Source organism: Protopterus annectens, chromosome 6.part0, assembly GCF_019279795.1.
Source record: "Protopterus annectens isolate FY-2018-M chromosome 6.part0, PAN1.0, whole genome shotgun sequence".
Lineage (NCBI taxonomy): Eukaryota > Metazoa > Chordata > Ceratodontiformes > Protopteridae > Protopterus > Protopterus annectens.
In genome coordinates this window covers 79,245,950-79,265,722 of record NC_056737.1, presented here as the reverse complement: position 1 = coordinate 79,265,722, position 19,773 = coordinate 79,245,950, and the positions used below count along the sequence as shown (strand labels likewise).

Here is a 19,773-nt window from a genome sequence, read left to right as displayed (position 1 = left end):
GTTTGGCATTGGGAAGCACCAGAATACAAGATGCCATGAACCCTAAGGCTTGAAGGACTGTCCTTGCAGTCAGCCCGGACTGATGAGATAGTTGATGGAAGTAAAGGGATAGACTCTTGTTTGTCCGGGGTTAAAAAGGCCATCTGGGATGCTGTATTCAGTCTCACACCCAGAAAGCACATGTCTTGAGAGGGTACTAGACTGGACTTTATTTCGTTCACAGAATACCCTAGGCATCTTAGCACTGCTATCACATATTCCAAATGATGAAGGAGCTCTTCTCTTCCTTGAGCCAGAATTAGGCAGTCATCCAAATAAGGATAGATCTGTATTCCTTTTAGTCTGAAGAAAGCTATCACTGGAGCCAGAATTTTCGTGAACACTCTGGGCGCAGTAGATAAGCCAAAGGGCAATGCAGAGAACTGATAGTGAGAAGTCCCAGCTCGAAAACGCAGATACTTTCTGCAACTGAGTCTGATAGGAACATGAAGGTAAGCCTCCTTGAGATCCAAAGGTACCATCCAATGATCTTTGCCCAGCAGAGGTAAAAGCAGCTGCAACGTCAACATTTTGAACTTGGGAATGTCCAGATAAGTGTTGAGGATAGATAAATCCAAAATTGGTCTCCACGTGTTCCCCTTCTTTGGTACTAGGAACAGGCGAGAATAAAATCCTAGGCCCACTTCTGGCAGAGGGACCGGCTGTATGGCCCCTAGTTGGAGCAACAGAGAAACCTGCTTGTGAGCCTCTATTCTTTGTTGAGGAGGAACATCTGGCATGCCTGTGAAAGGAGGCAAGGTATGGAAATAAAACCTGTAGCCGTGGTGTATGATATCCAATACCCATCTGTCCTGGGTAATTAAACTCCAATTTTCTTTGAAAAGTGCCAACCGTCCCCCCAAAGGTGCTGCCAGACGAGCAGGCTCTGGCAGCTGAAAAGGTAGGTCATTGGGTCTGTTTACGAAAGGACTGACCCCTGCCCTCACCCGAAGCCTGTGCAGGAGAACTTCCTGTTCTAGGCCTGAAAGAGCCCTGAGCTCTGCCCTTACCACGTCTAGATCTACCCCTAGACTGGGAATCATAAGAAGGATACGTCCACCCCTTAGTAGGCCAATTTCTACTAAACTTTGGAGGCTGGACATGCAAAAAATCTTTAACAGTCTGCATAGACTTAGCCTTGTCTTCCATTTTCTTTAAAACTGTCTCAACAGGAGGACCAAACAACACGTAAGAATGTAAAGGAGCATCTAAAATCCTTGTTTTAACATGTTCAGACAAATTCTGATCCCTCAGCCAGGCGTGCCGGCAAAGAACTGACCCAGTGGCAGCCACCCTAGATGAGGCCTGTACAGCATCAAAACCACATTGCAAAGAATGCTTACCCACCTGTTCAGAAACTTGCACTAAATCTTGCAACTCCTTACAATCAATACCTACTGCCAGAGCATCAACCTTAGACTTCAATTGTGAAAGGAGATAATTATGGTATTTCAACATGTGAAACTGGCAATTCAGAGCCCTCATAGCAAGAGTGGAAGAAGTATAGACTTTCTTGCCCCATCTATCCAAGGCCCTAGCCTCCTTGTCTGCAGGAACCGGATTCTTAACAACAGAAGCCTTAACACCTTTAGGCCCATGGCTAACAGTTTCTGGGTCTGCCCTCGGACTCTTAAAAAGATACTTATGAGCTTCAGGCACCCTGTAATACCTATCCGGCTTAACAGGAGCAGGAGGCAAAGAATCAGGATTAAGAGAAGCTTCCATAAAAACATCTTCCACTACAGTCAAAACAGGAGGTATAGCCAAAGGCCTATGCTGGGGTAACAACAGAAATTCCCTAAGCCTTTTTCTGGAATCAGAGAAGTCCTGACCTTCCCACTTAAAATGCTCCCTCATGGAATGAAGAGTTTCTGAAAAAGAAAAATCCTCAGGGGGAGTAGCAGAAGGAGTAGAATCATCCACATCAGAATCAGAATAAGGAGAGTACTCCTGCAAGTCTTCAGCCGAAGACTCTGAAACATCTGAAGCCTGCTCAAAACCCCCCAGCTCAGGCTCCACCCTAGGCCGCTTATGAGGTGGGGGCATAGAACCCCTAATCAAAGTAATCAAATCTTCTGCCATTTTAAGCATATGCTTCTTGGGCACAGCACCTGAAGAGCTAGGGGTAACACTAACTGAAGCCAAACCTGGCTTGCCCCTGGGGGAAGCCTTGGAGACAGAAGGAGAGGGCCTAGCCACCTTAGGAAGGGAGGGGAGTATAGTAACATGAGAAGCCCCCTCAGCCTGACTAGTCTCTTGAGAGGCCACATCTTGTAATAACAAGGGCTCCCCCTGTGAACACAAAGAAACCTCTGGTGGAGCCACCGGCTCCACCGACACCTCTAAAGAACCGACGTCTGGTACAGACGGTTCCTCAAGCCTAGGCTTAACTGCCTTGTCCTTGCGTTTCTTTGAAGAAGCGGGCGTCGGAGCATCCGACGGCATTTTATAGTTACACCGCTTCCCAAAGACTAACCTCGCACAATCCAACCGCCTCTTTATAGTGCGTTTATTAAATCTAGCACAAGAGCAACAGCCAACAACGTCGTGCTCAGGCCCTAAGCAAGGAATACACAAAGTATGATAATCTTTATGCGGTATCTGTTTCCCACAAGAAATGCAATTATTAACTTTTTCTGACATCCGGTAAATGACTGAGGCAAGAAAAAACTAAAATATTCCCCAACGGGGTACTTAGCCAACTTTGAACTCGGTCTGAAACTTCTAAATTGAAAAATCTCAGAACGCCAACCGGCACTTGCAATACTGCTTCTGCATCGGACCATGCGGCAAAAAAGACTGAGGATATGACGCCGGTCATGCGCATTTGTACCCTGACGTACTGACGTCAGTCAAATGCGCCCTGACCAACGTCAGCCTTATACTTTGATATTCGGGCCGACCGAGGACAGCGGACTACCCAATTGTTAGGACTGCAGCAATGTGAGATGAAGAACATCTTACCCTTTCTTTACAGTTAGTATAAGCATATAGTGTCACGTCTATACACTTGTTTTAAATCTACAATGGCTAATCTTCCCCTTTTTGCTAAAGCTGCGTCTAATTGCTTTACTGTATTTCTATAGAATACAGCTATTCCAGAACATCTCTCATTTCCCAAATTCCAAAATTTTCACCACAGTTTCTCCATTTATAATCTCTCATTTATTACAAATTTTGCATCTTCTAATACTACTACATCACATGTATTACACTATTCACATTTACAGAGAGCACTCAAATTTTCATTTTCCCTTTTCCTTAGACTCATATTAAGTTAATCACTAATTACTAGACTAGTTTTCTTAATAGGTCATTCAAAGCCTATCCAATTTCCCTCCCAAAGGTAAGAAACACTTCCTTGTGTCTTGGCGTCAAATACCTTAATCATTACACCATCCTCAATCATTCGATGCACTGATTCTTTTTCATCCACTTCCTTTGTTTACTTGTCCCTTATTTTCTTTTTCTGACTAACCCTTTTACCAATAGAATTCTTTATCTCCCTTTACTACCTCCCAATTAACGTCTTCCTCCTCACTTACTTCAGAACTTTCTTCCATGTCCTCTTCAGTTCTTTTTCTTAGCTAATTTTTCTTCTATTTCTACTTCTAAAATGTCTTCAGTGCCCATTTTCTTTCTTTTTCCTTACTGTTATTTTCATTTTTGCAATCCATCCATAAATGTCCAATTGTTACATTTATAACATTGCAATTCACTTTTTTTTCCATCCTGTCCAATTTCCCTACAAATGTAACATTCTTTTTAAACAGTTATCAAAAATGTCTTTTTCCACAAAAAACAAATGTCTTGGGCCGTCCCCAGTATTTTATGGCACCCATATTCCCTCATGTATCATGCTTGGGTACATTTTTTCTTTTTCTATTTTTAACAGTATTACAACCCAGTCACCAATCCATAAACCCATTTTGTTAAAATTTTGTAATGTCCAGTACTTAACATTTTAAAATGTCCTTTCAAAGTCTCTCCTATCTCTGTTCTGAACTGTACATGAATTTTCTTTTTGGTTTCCCTGTTAAATGCTTTTATTGCAAAGATTCCATGGGTTACAGTCTCATTTTCCAAGAAAATTCTCATTTGAAAAAAAAAAACAGTCTTAAATGTAATATCACAAAATATCTCTGAAGAAAGATAGTCTTACCTCATGTGCTTTTACACCCAAAGGAGCTATTAAATTGCCCCACACTTCATACCTGCACATTTCTTTCTTTACTTTTAATCCTTACCACATACTGCCATTTTTCATTTTCTTCTGTCTTTTCTGCTACTCCATTTTTGCCCCCCCCCCCTTTTAGTTTCTCTGCATGCTTTCTTTTCTACCTCACCACTATTCAGGATTGTCTCTATACTCTCCTTTTGTATTTACTCCAAAATGCCCCCCCCCCCCCAAGAAACATCTTCATTTTCTGCCTCATCTGTACCACCATTTCTATAAGTAAATCATTCCGCAACCTTCCTGACTGAAGAGTCGTAATTATACATCCATTACTTGTGGATTCATTTCCAAACAGACTTCTTTAAAACATTTCTGCAGAATCCTGCACATATTCTCTGGTCCTGATATTTGCTTTCTCCTCCATTTCTTTCACCACTCCATCATCTCCTTCTCTCTATCTGCCTCCCGGTTTCTTCAGGCCGCCCTCTGTGACTGGAAAAGAAACGGGAAGTGCTCCTCCAAAATGGGTCCCACTCACAGCAATGAAAAGGGGAAGTTCTCCAATGGCCTGGCCAAATTTACCCTCGTAATGTATCAGTACCACCTCATAACTCCCTGAAAATAGACTACTAGCCTAATGGGACTAACCTGATCACCAAAAAGATAAATAGTCTTTTTGTTGTCTTTTGCAGCTGGATTTTTTTCAGCTACTTTTTTGTGGACTTTCCTAGATTTGACCTCTACGTACTATTTGCACCATCTTTTGAGAAAATCAAGGCCTGTTACATCAATCAGCACTTAATTTGCTCAAAAGAAATCTACAAAAAGAATTCCAAGTCTCAGGTACTTGCTTTATACAGACTACAACTGGTGAGTCATTATCGCATAAACTACTGTTTTATACACAGCAAACTGTTTAGCACACTTAACTTTCTTTGCTGAAGTGAACAGAGTAATGTTGGGTAGGAAAATCCACACAAACTGTTCACATCCATGGACATGTTACTGTGCCACACTAAACTGAGAAAGAAGTGACAAAACTCATACCAGCAATCTACAGGTTGCAAAATTTAGTTCAACTACATATTAGGATGTGCAAAATAGTGACCTACTTAACCTAGGAAGTTTCAGTTTATCAAGCCACCTCTGTGTTCCTAGACGTCCTCACAGCCTGAATACAAGGTAATCAGGCTACAAAATTGAAAAGGCAAAGAATGCAGCTTCTTTTATTTTCATCTTTTAAACAATTACCACATTTATTTGTCCCAGCTTAGTTCATATCTTGAACATTTCATTCTTTGGAAGAACAGAATTTTCAGTTTATTTTTTCACAAACCCACTACAGAAATACATTTGGCTTCTCCTCTGGAAGGACAAACTCTGGAACAGCTTCCAGTCTAAACTCAGACTGTCCTAGGAAAAACTCGTTTAAAAAACACTGAAGTTTCACCTAGTCAACAACTAGCAAGGCATTTCCTCAGACAATGTAACCAATGACCATAATTACGGGACTGTTGGCATTTGTGGTGAGTTCTAAATGCAGAGCTGGTGTGTATCCAACTACTTTAAAGCACTGTGCCTAATACACAGCAACGCTGATGGGTTAGCTGATCAAGTCTATCAGCAGTCTACATATACCTACAATTCCAAATGTAGCACAATGGAGGGAAACAGACATAAAATATCAAAGTGCATCAGTCTACTAAACTCTTGGATTATTCAAAGCATCTGCATTATAGAAATTGGTATTCCTAGACAAGTTACATAGAGAGACTTACAGATTCATAGAAGAAAATATCCAAAACAATCACTAGGAAATTGCTTTTAAGGATAAAACAGAAGTACTTACATTTTTGTTTTTTGTTTCATTTAGTATACATACCTAGTTTGTAAGCAAAACTTACAAATTCTTGCACTGTATACTGTAAAGAAATGAACAAAATGTATAACTGAATTTTTGTTACCAGAAATATTACACTCTAATGCTATTACAAAACTGTAAATGAACACAGACAAATTTAAGCCAATAATCTATATAAAAATATAAGTACACAATTAGAAGGAATCTGCTACCCATGGTAATGAACTCTTCCAACTGCTGATTCCAGACGGGTAGTGAACCTACCAATTTATAAGCCCAGATAAATCAGGAAAACAAACAGTAAATCAAAACAGATTTCACAAAATAAAACAAAAAAGTTCTTTACACTATGAAGTACGTGTTCAGACTACAAAATACAACCAGAGGCCCTTTTTAAACATGAATTTACGATATTAACAATACATCAATTAATGTTTTAAAGATCGAGGTTTTGGCAATGCTTGATGCCCATGATCCTTTTAGCTTTTTGGGATTTAAGCAGGAGATGTCAGAAAAGTTACCACAGGGATAACCGACTTCTGGCAGCCAAGCTTTCATAGTGATGTTGCTTTTTGAAACTTCAGTGATGGCTCTTCTTATCTCTATGAAGCAGAATTCACAAAGCGTTGGATTGTTCACCCACTAATGGGGAACGTGAGCTAGGGTTAGAAAGTCATGAGACAGGTTAATTTCAGCCTACTGATGTGTTGTTGTGATCGGAATCCTGCTCAGTAAGAGAGAAGCCGCAGGTTCAGACATTTGGTGTATGATGTATCTTATGTGACAGAAGACCTGCGACAGGCATGAGTGTCAAAGATGGTAGGAGTATGGCACTGAATAGGGAGAGATGGCAACAAGTGACAACACCCTGATCCCATATTAAACATGTGAAAAAGGGGGCTGATTATGTTGTTTGGTCTCTGCCTGATCTAAAATGAACTGGCATAGATAAGGACAACAGCCTTCCCTACTGCAGTGCATCTAATTTGATGAAACACGTGTTCATTAAAAACAACACCAAGGTTTAAAATAGCATCAGTATCAACCCCCTTCTCCCATTTTATATCAGGGGGGGTCACATCAACAGCAACGCTGCACCTATATACAATGTTCACACACCTAAGTGGATAGCCCTGCTGTGGACATTTTTTCACACAAGTGCACCCCTACAGCTAACTTAGAATGTTAATTCCACCTGAACATCTTTAGAATGTGGCAGGAAACTGAAGCACCAAGAGATAACGCACAAGAATAGGAGGACATGCAGATTCCACACACAAGGTACCTCAGCAGAAAATCAAATCAGAGAAATTCTTTGAGCTGACAATGTTACCCACATCACAACTGTGATGCCCCTACTGACTAAACTTGTTTACTGGCAAACAGACGGCAAATGAACCTCACTATTCTGATAGGAATTTAAGAGTGCTGTATGGTGTTTAGTGTGTCACTGCTTTGACTGTGCATGGTTTTGCAAGATTAGATGTTTAGCTTGATGAATTATGGGCAAATAATCATAGTGGACCAGCCATATCTAGTCTCGTTACAAAAATGTATACAATGCAATTGTTTAATAAGCCTTTCAAGGCAGAGTGCATGGTTTTCTTGTAAAAGAAAATTTACAGCCTTCTTCTAGCTCTAGATCACCGCCTAAAAACATCTAAGAATAAATGGTTATTAATCTCAGCACATGTAATACCACAGTTTCTGCTTGACAATCAGTAAATGACTTAAGTCAAAATCATGTGGCATCATCCCAAACCTCCTTTCCCCCCAATTTTCTACATATGGGCGGGGTGTCATATCAAACATCTCCATCTCTCTCCATTCAATGCCACTCTCCTACATTATTTGTCACTCATGACTAATTTCAGGTCTTCTCTTACAAAAATCCATCCATCTCTTTGCTGGATGCCCATATTTCCTTTTGCCCTCTTCCTGTTTATCCCAAGTCATCTTCAACAGATCTTCTGCCTTCCTGCACATGCGCGTGAACCACTGTAATCTCTTCTCTTTGACCTTCTCTGCAACTGGAGCTACTCTGGTTTCTGCTCTGATGTATTCTTCATCTGTCCCACAGTGCCTACCACTAGTCTCAGTCACTTCATCTCAATCACCTCTAACTTCCCCAACTGCTCTGCTTTTACTGCCCAGGTTTCCATACCATATTAGTACTGGCTGCACCACTGTTTTGTATGCCTTACTTTTTAGCTGCTTTGACATTCTTCTGTCATACACTATACCCCTGACATTATGCTACATGGCTGCAGCCCACTGATTCTTGTTTCGACTCCATTTAAGCTTCCCTTCTCCTTATTCACCCCTCTCAGATACCTGAAGTTAACTTGTTCCATTGTTTTCCCTTCAACCTCATTTCTTAATTTCTTCTGATTTTTGCTGCTATCACAGCTGTTTTATCAGTTCAGTTTCATCCCAATATGCCTTCAGTTTTTAATTCTATTCCCCTATCCTCTGCTAAAGTGCTTGTTTAGAGTTTGCCAGTAATGCCAGACTTGTCTGCATACAGCAGCTTTGTTGATCTGTCTCTCCAACCGGTTTGCTAGTGTAGTCCACCAATACGAACAGTAGGGGGCTCAGAAACAGGGGTCAGTCATTACTTGGTTCATTCTGTCCTTGCACATTGCCTGCATTAATTGTACCAGTGCTTCCAGGATTTTGAACCATTGCAGGACTGCCAAAATCAGCTTTCTTGGGAATTTGTATGCTTACTCCAAGTCTAGAAATGCCCAGCTGGACTCATTCCTTATTTCAAGCTTATCAACTCAGTTTCATTAAACATCCGGTTGGTTGGGCTGCATCCTGATATGAACCCAAACTACTCTTCCCCCAGCTTACTTTATACTACTCTGTGCATTTGTTTATTGCAGTCTCCAGAATATTCTAACAGGAGCTTTAATACCTCTGTACCGCCAACAGTTGTGGGTGCCCCCTTTACTTTTCTACACTGGCACTAGTATGCTTGTCTCCCAGTTATCTGGGATATGCCTTTCCCCCCATACTGCTAAGAGTACCCTCACAATCCATTTCTTACCCAACATCTTGATCATATCTATTCCATCCTCTAATGACACTGCTACTTTCCCTAACCATTTTCCTTAGTGCTGTTACTTCTTCTAGAGTGGCTCCTCTTTATTAATCATAGACTGTCTTGCAGCAGTACGTTTGCAGGGTAAGCAGCTGGAAGTACTCTTTCCATCTGCCTTTGATGTCCTGTGGACTAGTGGGTAGGTTGTTGCTGGCATCACTTACGAAGAGTGCCAATCTTCTTTATCTTTATGCAGCTGGTAAAGTGCCTCTGATGCCTTGTTCTTTCCTACTGCAATTCCTCTCAGACTCTGTTAGCCAACTATTACTTCTTTGCCTGGTCCATCTTTTCTATCACTCACTTTTCTCCTACACTCCTTTCTTTTGATGACTTTCTGAACTTCTGCATTCCACCACCAGCTTTCCTTAAGCATCTTATTTCCACTTAGCCACATATCTATTCTGAAATCTCACATGCTGTTTTGAGGTGCTGCCATTTTTCTTAAACTTCACTTTCTTCTTCCAGAGGTGCTATCTCCTCAACAAATTCCTTGAACTCTTCCGCACTCTCCAACCCAACTTTCCCACTGTACTGTAATGTAAAGCACATGTAAAAACCTTTTTATAAAACCTCTGTCTTCCAGAAATTTAAATATGTACAAGTAATAAAATGTTAACATTGGTATTTTAGTATAGATATAGATGAAATATGGTGTATTAACCTTAACCCCTTGTTATATGTAACCAGTTGTATCCAACCTGTAATTTATAAAAGCTCATTCACGACAGTGGCTTATCAACATAATATATATTTTTTATTTTCCTGATGGTACCAGTATTAAAATAGTTTTTGCTTTTATTTTTAATACTTGTACATATTTAAATTTCTGCAAGACAGTGAGATAGAGGTTTTATAATGAATTATTTACTACAGTACAATAGGAATGCTGGATTTGAATGATTCTTTTAGTAATAGTTTACCAGGTGAGTCCGGTGGTACACCAAGGGACATTCTTAACAGTCACTCAAGTGAAACCAGAGAGACCAGCGATGTTATTTCACCCTCCCCTTCCTCTCCTCAGAATAGCAACATTTTTTTTTTCAATAGAAACAGAGGAAAGCAGTTTTCCCTCGAATCAAGAAGCTTAAACAGTAGTGACAAAGAAGAACAGAGGATGTTAGAAAGGGAATGTCATGTTTTTAACTTGAGCAATACAGTTTTTTTCAAATGATCAACTCAAGGTGTTATTTAAAGGCTTTTCTTTTCTACCAGCAAACAGAGCTCCACTTGTGGACACCCTGTTGGACTTTAAATTGTTTATAAGAAAATTAAATATGAAATATATCTTACATGATGTTGAAACTATAATCACAGATATGGAAATAGTACATACAACCCTGGGTTAATACACACCTTAGATGTTTTTTCTTCATTAGTTTAGACAGAATTGTACGATATGTTGAATGATTACAACAAATGGTCCAAACGCCAATATTGTAATTTAAGCACAGGGGAAATTACTGCATTGAAACAATTAGCTAATTACAATATGAGATACATGAAGGCGGATAAGGGACAGGGTATAGTTATTATGAGTTGTAACACTTGCTGTGATGCTATGAAGCAAGTATTAGGTGACATTACCAGCTACAAAAAAGTGCCTAAAGACTTCGTTAGACTTCATTATAAAAAGGTAGATCTTAGTTTATTAGACCTTTTACATCAAGGTTATATTGACTTGAAGACATTTGAATATTGTACAGTAGATGAACCCCAACCTGGGCATTTATTTGGTGTTCCCAAAATTCATAAATACCCTGTCCATCTGCCTTTTAAGCCTATTGTATCAGCACTCCATAGCAAAACAGGAAAATATCAGCTTATTTAGATCATATGTTAAATCCCTTAGTGCACAAAAGCAAGTACTACCTGAAAGATTCATGGCTTTTCTTGAATGAATTAAAAAATTACAGGTTTACAGGTGATGAAACTTTCATGATCACCTTAGACAATACTTCCTTATATACATCTATTGAACAGGAAGATGGAATTGATTTTGTTTCATAGTTTAGTACTAGGCTATCTGCCCTGGGGCATTTGTAAGCCTAGCCATAGTGATGTGGCTTTCGCCACCCCATGAAATGGTACAAAAATGCACAGAATAGATTTAGAATACTGTACCTCTGTCTAGTAGTGACACAGTGAAGGTCCCCTTATATAATAAAATTAGTCTACTGTGCCCCTGTCTAGTAGTGACACAGATGTGACCCCTGGGGTAAACTTACGATCTCCCATCCACTCATCAAGATTTCTCTTGAAGAGAGTAAGTGAGGGGCTCTGCCTAACATGAACTGGGATCTTGTTCCAGAGCATGGGAAGCCTCTGGGTTATGAATCTATCCCTCCAGCATGTCCTATTCATACTTGTGCCGAGGTTTAAGTCTTTAGCTCTCGTGGTTCTGATGGATTTGGATTTTTTGAGGTGGAGCATGTCCATCCATTCCTGATTGGACATAGCCTTGTACGTCAGGCAGAGATCACCTCTGAGCAGGCGGTATGCTACTGAATAGAGCTGGAGTTTCTTTAGTCTGGCAGAATAAGACATATGTTGGAGACCCTTGATCCTCTTGGTGAGGTACTTTTGTGGTCTCGCCAGCTGTTGCAAATGCCGGGTGAGGTATATACCAAATGGGGCATTGTACTCAATCGTGGGTCTGATGAGGGAGGAGTATAGGGGTACAATGACATCCTTGGATCTGGATGTGAATCCCTTCATGATAAGGTGTGCAAGGTAGAATGTCTTTCTAACCACTTTGGCAACGTGGGTGTCCAATGAGAGGTCGCTGTCGTCTTGGGTCCCTAGGTCTCCGATTACTTTTTCCGTACTAAGTGGGTTGCTGTCTATGTGATAATTTGTGGGTACTTTGTTTTTCCCAAAGGGGATGACTATATATTTTTTGGCATTTAGTTTAAGGCCATGACTCCAGCACCAGTTGTCTGTTTCTGTGAGGCCTTTTTGTAGGATGTATGTGTCCGCTGGTGTGTCGACTATGGCGCTTAGTTTGCAGTCATCTGTGAACTTTGTCAGCCACAACCCTCCCATGTTTGCTTTAACATCTGAGAAATAAATGCTGAACAAGAGGGGTCCCAGGACAGATCCCTGTGGGACACCACTTGTGACTGGCTTTGAGTCTGACATTGCTCCAGCGATTTTAACTTTATGGGTTCTGTCCTTTAGCCAGTTTGCAATCCATCTAGTGACATAAGGGTTTACATTTAAGCTGTTGAGCTTACCTATGATGCCTGAGTGGGGTACTGTGTCGAAGGCCTTAGCCAAGTCCAGGTAGGCTGTATGGACTGCTTTGCCCTCGTCAATGGCTCTAGTGACTGTTTCGAAAAAGTCAACCAGGTTCAAAAGGCAGGATCTGCCCTTTACAAAGCCGAACTGGATGGGGTCAAGTGTCTGTAGGTCCCCAATGTCTGTTTATGAGTTCTATAATGATTCTTTCCATAGCTTTGCAGACCAGGCTGGTTAAGCTTATGAGGTGGTAGTTCCCAGGGTCTGTAGAGGTACCCCCCCTTTGTGGAGTGGGACCACTGTTGCTGTACGCCAGTGTTCAGGTACATATCCTGTAGTAAAGGCTAAGGTTAAATAGGATTTTTATGTGCGGGTTTAGCTCCTCTTGGAGTTCACGTAGCACGCAACCCGGGATACCGTCAGGTCCCATTGATGCTGTGTTTTTAGCTTTGCGGAGGGTGGCTCTCACCTGGACATCTGAGATGACAGGGAGATTACATTCAGCTGGGATAAGTATTTCTTCTTTTGGGGGTGAGGGAGGGGAGAAATTTGCACTGAACCGGTCAACCAGAATGTTAGCAATATCTGCGGGTTCAGTGTATTTTTTGTTGTTGTGAACTAACACTGAGCATATCTGAGGGTTTCCGCCCAGGTTTCTAACATAGCTGAAGAAGGCTTTGTGGTCATCTTTAGTGTCCTTAGCGATTTTTCTCTCAAAGTTGGCCTTGGATGTTTTTATGAGAGAACGTAGTTTTCTGCTAGTGTTGATCAGAGATTTCTTCCCTTTATGGGATTTTGCTCTGTCGTGCAGTAGCTTCCTTCTTTTGTTATACAATTTGTTAATGGCTGAGGTCCACCAGACTGGACGCTTGCCTTTGGTGGAGAGGGACTTGGATTTATTTGTGATTGCATGATCCAGGCATTCTTGGAGCTGTCCATAGAAAGCATTTGTGAAGGATTCAGCATTGTGGGATGTGGTATCCACTGGCCCAGTGGGCTTAAAGGATACCATCTCAGTCTTAAGAAGAGTGACGTCTGCTTTTGAGAAGTTTTTCACTGTGGTCTTTTGTGCTGGGGGTGGAGGTGGGATATGTATATCCAGGGTGATTAGTTTGTGGTCAGATCTCACTAGTGAGGGGTATACCTCTGGTGTGGAGCATTTTGTCCTCATGTTTGTGATGATCAGGTCTAGTATATTATCTCCCCTAGTGGGAGAGGTGACTAGTTGTTCCAGTGCATTTGAATTTATGAATTCCAGGAACCTTTGGGCTAGGGTGTTAGGGCTAGAATAATGTACCCAATCTATGTTAGGGTAGTTGAAGTCTCCCAGTATGATGGTATTTTGTGATACATTCATATCCTCCAGTGTCTTCAGGAAGGCTGAGTGGGGTTCCTGAGATTGGGAGGGTGGTCTGTAACATGCTACCAGTTGTATAGCAGTTTTGCCTATGGTTAGTTGCACCTGTATGGTCTCCGATGCTTCATGTGTTGCTACTAACCTGGAGGTGTGGGTGTCCTTGATGAATATGGACACTCCCCCTCCCTTTGTGGTTCGGCCTGGGTTTTGGGGCCAAAAAGCATGATAAGAGGTACAGCCTGGTAGCGCTGGGGTGCTCTCAGGAGCCTTGAACCAGGTTTCAGTTACTGCACAGACGTCGATGTTCTCCATACTGAGGAGTGCATCGAGTGCCTGCATCTTGAGATTTAGACTTCTGACGTTGAGCAGCATTACCCTTAGTATTTTTCCATTTTTGTTTTCTAAGGAGGTGGGTTTGTCTTTTGAGCCTTGCCTAAAAAAGGCACTATGGGGGTGGCAAGAGCCTTAGCCAATATCCGGAAGCCCAGTGGTGACAGGTGCAAGCCATCCCTTGCGAAGCAGCGTGGCTTGTCCAACATATCATCCCAGGCAGACAGACATTGGATCCCCTTAGAATGACACCAGTACTTGAGCCAATTATTAAAGCTGATCATCTTGTCTTTGTATTGTGGCATCATTCTTGGTGAGGGCAAGATGCTGCTCAGGGTCAGAGTCATACCAGCCTGAGCTACCTAATCAGGTCACATAATCAGAGAGCTCCTCTATGTCTCTTTTCATGTAGTCCAGGGAGATACGTCTCAGGTCATTCACGCCAGCATGGACAATGACGGAGTCATATTTGTACTTGCTTTGGAGTGACCTGAGTGAGTGTGTTATGTGACTGATCCTAGCTCCAGATAGGCAGCTCACAGTCACCCTCTCCTTGTTCAGCCTAGTAAGCGGGACATCAGTGTGTCTGACTATAGAGTCGCCTATTACTAGTGTATCAGGCATGGTGTTTGGCCTTAAAGGCTGTGATTGATTGACACACTGATTTATTGAAGTATGTATTGCATGTGTTTTGTTTTGAGGTGGTGGATTTTTGGATGTCTGGTTTGGGAGCTTCTGTTGTTTTGGTAAGTCTTTTATTAGAGCTTCCGAGTATGTCTTTGTGTTTTTATGTGTTTGGTTTGCAGTTGTAGGTCTATGTGGGACTGGGTTTGTTGTGTGTGTGGTTACCATCTCCTCCTGTCTGGTCATGCCAGCCCTGAGTTGAGAGAGTTCAGCCTCCAGTTTGGCTATATAGTTGCATCTCTCACATGTATTTGTGTTTGTTGGGAGGAGGAGAGGGTTTGTCTGTGTACATGAGACAATTGTAGCATTGTCTCAAGATACCCAGATTAACCAGCTGAACTGGAGAGGACGCCAGTAATCTACCACTCGACATACTAGAACAGTATAAGGGAGTGTGGTGCCTTCAAGGGAAGTGGATATTCACAGGGGTGGTAGGTGGATGTAGTGCTTACTTAGTATGAGAGTGCTTGCTTAGTAGAGAAGTTCTGAGAACAAGTGCTAGGCTTATAATATAGCAAGTAGTCTGATTATACTAAGAGTAGAGCTTCCTTAAGGGAAAATTTGAAGGGCAGACTTGGTGGAGCCAGAAGAAGTTTAACCGGCGCTGCGCTATGAGCACAACCGCGCAAAGCCGTGCAAACGCGGATTTTAAACAGAGAACTTCAAAAGAGCTAGAAATGGTCCAAAACAACCAATTACTACAGCTCTTGTGCTGAGGTCACTTCCTACAGGGACAGGTAGGCTGCTCAAGGCTCCCCACTCCCACTGGTGAGCAAAGAAATTTCCTTCTATCCAAGTAAGGTAATGGACAACACAGGAACTACACCACAGCCCAGAATACAGCAGAGCCTGTAAACTGGTCTAAACTAGTCGAGGAGAGGCGGGAAAACAAGGATTTTTTTTTTGTTTTTAGATAGAAACACACAGAAAATGCAGAAACAGTAATAAATCAGTTACACAGGCTAGCACACTTTAGTGGGCAGCCTCAACAGTTAAATTGAACAAACAAACTTTCGATCAAATTTGACTAAAATGTAACTAAGTGCAGATATTAAATAATGCAGCAAACAGCTAAAAAAAAAGTACAGTTTTGTACCTACCATAAATGTAGATGTTCGAAGATCCACATTGCTGCAGTCCTTACACTTGGGTAGTCCGCTGTCCTCGGTCGGCCCGAATATCAAAGTATAAGGCTGACGTCGGTCAAGGCGCATTTGACTGACATCAGGACGTCAGGGTACAAATGCGCATGACCAACGTCATATCCTCAGTCTTTTCTTGCCCCAGATGTCAGAAGACACTAAAAATAAAGGTCAAAACCAAAAGACAGCAAACAACCAACCAACCACCCTTGCACTAACTATATGTACAATATATACAATATACACAATATGTACAACCCAACCCACACAACCACCTCTAACTGCAGAGGGGAAGGAGGGAGGGTAAATTGGACTGCAGCAATGTGGATCTTCGAACATCTACATTTATGGTAGGTACAAAACTGTACTATGTTCTTCATCTCACATTGCTGCAGTCCTTACACTTGGGTAGAATCCCAAAGCAGAGGTAAGGGAGGATGGCTAACTTAGCAGGAGCTGCCAAAATGCCCTGCAAAACAGCAGTGGCAAAACCAGCCCTGGATTTAGAGTAAAGTGGCAGGTGATAATGCCTAGAGAAAGTATGCACTGAACTCCAAGTAGCTGCCTCCAAAATATCCTTGGTTGCCACTCCCCTCAAAAAAGCTGTTGAAGTGGCAGTAGCCCTAGTGGAATGAGGCCTAATCCCAGCTGGAACTTCCTTGCCATGATGGGAATAACAGAAAGCAATGCAAAACCCAATCCACTTAGAAATAGTTTGTTTTGACACAGGCTTGCCCTGAGAACTCAAAGCAAAAGAAACAAACTGCTGAGACTGCCTGAACCCTTTAGTTCTGTCCAAATAATAACGCAACTGCCTGTGTACATCTAAAGTGTGCAAAATCTTTTCCCCTTTATTTTGGGGATTTGCATAAAAGTAGGCAAATGAATAGTTTGGTTTAAAGCCACACTAGAAACCACCTTAGGCATAAAGGAAGGATTAGTACGTAATGATACCCTATCCTTAAGGAAAATCAAGAAAGGCTCAACCGCCATAAGGGCCTGCAATTCAGAAACCCTTCTTGCAGAGGTAATTGCCAACAAAAAAGCAGTCTTCCATGATAAATATTTCAACTCAGAAGTAGCTGCAGGCTCAAAAGGTTGTAGAGTGAGTTTCTCCAACACAAAATTGAGATCCCAAGCAGGAGTAGGAGCTCTTCGTGGGGGTCTTATATTCTTTGCCCCTCTAAGAAATTGCTTGAACAAAGGATGAGAAAACAATGGTGGGTCACAATCATAGTGAGCCGAAATTGCTGCAGCATGAACCTTAATAGAAGAGAAAGACAAACCTTTGTCCAATAACTCAGTAAAATATTGAAGAGCCACACTCAAATTAGGCTCAGAAACATCAAAATCTTTTGCTGCACTCCAAAATAAAAATCTCTTCCATTTATCTGCGTACACTTTCCTTGTACTAGACCTTCTAGCTTCCAAAATCACATTCAAAACTTGTTGTGGAAGTTGAGACCCTCTATGGTTCAAAACAGAATATGCCAGGCTGTTAGGTGAAGAGAGTGAAGTTTGACATTCAGCAAATGGCTGTCCTCCTGTGACAACAGGTGTGGAATTGAAGGCAAAGGCCATGGAGGCTTCCGTACCAGACTTCTCAATAATGGGTACCAGTGCTGTCGAGGCCAATCTGGAGCTATTAAAATCATCCTTGGCTTGTCCTGTCTGACCTTTAGAAGTACCTTTGGGAGGAGTGGCAGAGGAGGAAAGGCATACACATGAAGATTGCTCCAATTGAAAGAAAGAGCATCCACTTTCCAAGCTGTGGGATGAAACCTTTTTGTGCAAAACTTTGGCAGCTGATGGTTTAGTGGAGAAGCGAACAGATCTATGTCTGGAGTTCCCCATGACACTGTCAATTTCTGAAATACATGAGGATCCAATTTCCACTCGTGGGGATCCATAATTGCCTGCTCAACACATCTGCTAAGGAGTTCTGTGCTCCTGGCAGAAACCTTGCCTGAAGATTGAGCTGTAAACTGAGAGCAGTCTCCCACAAAATCATTGCTTGCCTGCATAGAGGATAAGAATCGTTCCCCTTGCTTGTTGATGTACCACATGACAGTTGTGTTGTCTGTTAGAATCAACACCTGCCCTGGAAGAAGTAAATCCTTGAAAGCTATTAATGCAAACTGGACTGCTAACATCTCCTTCAGGTTGATATGTAGATGTTGTAGTCTGGCAGGCCACTTGTCTTGTATCCACTTTCCATTTAGATGAGCTCCCAAGCTTTGTCTGAGGCATCTGTCGTTAAAATCTGACTCGCCTCTGGCGGGTCACAGAGAGTCCCTTGTTTAGGTGACATTCCTGAGCCCACCACAAAAATTCCTTTTGAATGCAAGGTATTATTTGAATGACAGTGTCCAGATCCTGGCAGTGCTGCGTCCATACATTTTGAGATACCATTGTAGCTTCCTCATATGCAGTTTGGCATTGGGAAGCACCAGAATACAAGATGCCATGAACCCTAAGGCTTGAAGGACTGTCCTTGCAGTCAGCCCGGACTGATGAGATAGTTGATGGAAGTAAAGGGATAGACTCTTTTGCTTGTCCGGGGTTAAAAAGGCCATCTGGGATGCTGTATTCAGTCTCACACCCAGAAAGCACATGTCCTGAGAGGGTACTAGACTGGACTTTATTTCGTTCACAGAATACCCTAGGCATCTTAGCACTGCTATCACATAATCCAAATGATGAAGAAGCTCTCCCCTTCCTTGAGCCAGAATCAGGCAGTCGTCCAAATAAGGATAGATCTGTATTCCTTTTAGCCTGAAGAAAGCTATCACTGGAGCCAGAACTTTCGTGAACACTCTGGGCGCAGTAGATAAGCCAAAGGGCAATGCAGAGAACTGATAGTGAGAAGCCCCAGCTCGAAAACGCAGATACTTCCTGCAACTTAGTCTGATAGGAACATGAAGGTAAGCCTCCTTGAGATCCAAAGTTACCATCCAATGATCCTTGCCCAGCAGAGGTAAAAGCTGCTGCAACGTCAACATTTTGAACTTGGGAATGTCCAGATAAGTGTTGAGGATAGACAAATCCAAAATTGGTTTCCACGTGTTCCCCTTCTTTGGTACTAGGAACAGGCGAGAATAAAATCCTAGGCCCACTTCTGGCATAGGGACCGGCTGTATGGCCCCTATTTGGAGCAACAGAGAAACCTGCTTGTGAGCCTCTATTCTTTGTTGAGGAGGAACGTCTGGCATGCCTTTGAAAGGAGGCAAGGTATGGAAATAAAACCTGTAGCCGTGGTGTATGATATCCAGTACCCATCTGTCTTGGGTAATTAAACTCCAATTTTCTTTGAAAAGTGCCAACCTTCCTCCCAAAGGTGCTGCCAGACGAGAAGGCTCTGGCAGCTGAAAAGGTAGGTCATTGGGTCTGTTTACGAAAGGACTGACCCCTGCCCTCACCCGAAGACTGTGCAGGAGAACTCCCTGTTCTAGGCCTGAAAGAGCCCTGAGCTCTGCCCCTACCACGTCTAGATCTACCCCTAGACTGGGAATCATAAGAAGGATACGTCCACCCCTTAGCAGGCCAATTTCTACTAAACTTCGGAGGTTGGACCTGCAAAAAATCTTTAACAGTCTGCATAGACTTAGCCTTGTCCTCCATTTTCTTTAAAACTGTCTCAACAGGAGAACCAAACAACACGTCAGATTGTAAAGGAGCATCTAAAATCCTTGTTTTAACATGATCAGACAAATTCTGATCCCGTAGCCAGGCGTGCCTGCGAAGAACTGACCCAGTGGCAGCCACCCTAGACGAGGCCTGTACAGCATCAAAACCACATTGCAAAGAATGCTTACCCACCTGTTCAGAAACATGCACTAA

The 19,773-nt window shown here is 42.2% G+C and overlaps 1 protein-coding gene across 4 annotated transcripts in view; it reads right to left on the bottom strand.

Annotated features, from left to right (window-relative positions):
• NPL (N-acetylneuraminate pyruvate lyase) overlaps positions 1–19,773 on the bottom strand; it is a 446,485-nt gene that overhangs the window by 25,666 nt on the left and 401,046 nt on the right. For 3 of the 4 annotated variants that reach the window (XM_044073861.1, XM_044073863.1, XM_044073862.1), the window contains exon 11: positions 6,099–6,138. The exons of the other annotated variant lie outside the window; for it this stretch is intronic. In XM_044073861.1, the coding sequence (XP_043929796.1) occupies positions 6,099–6,138 (40 nt within the window). The remainder of the gene's footprint in view (positions 1–6,098; positions 6,139–19,773) is intronic. 4 annotated transcript variants of the gene reach the window in all.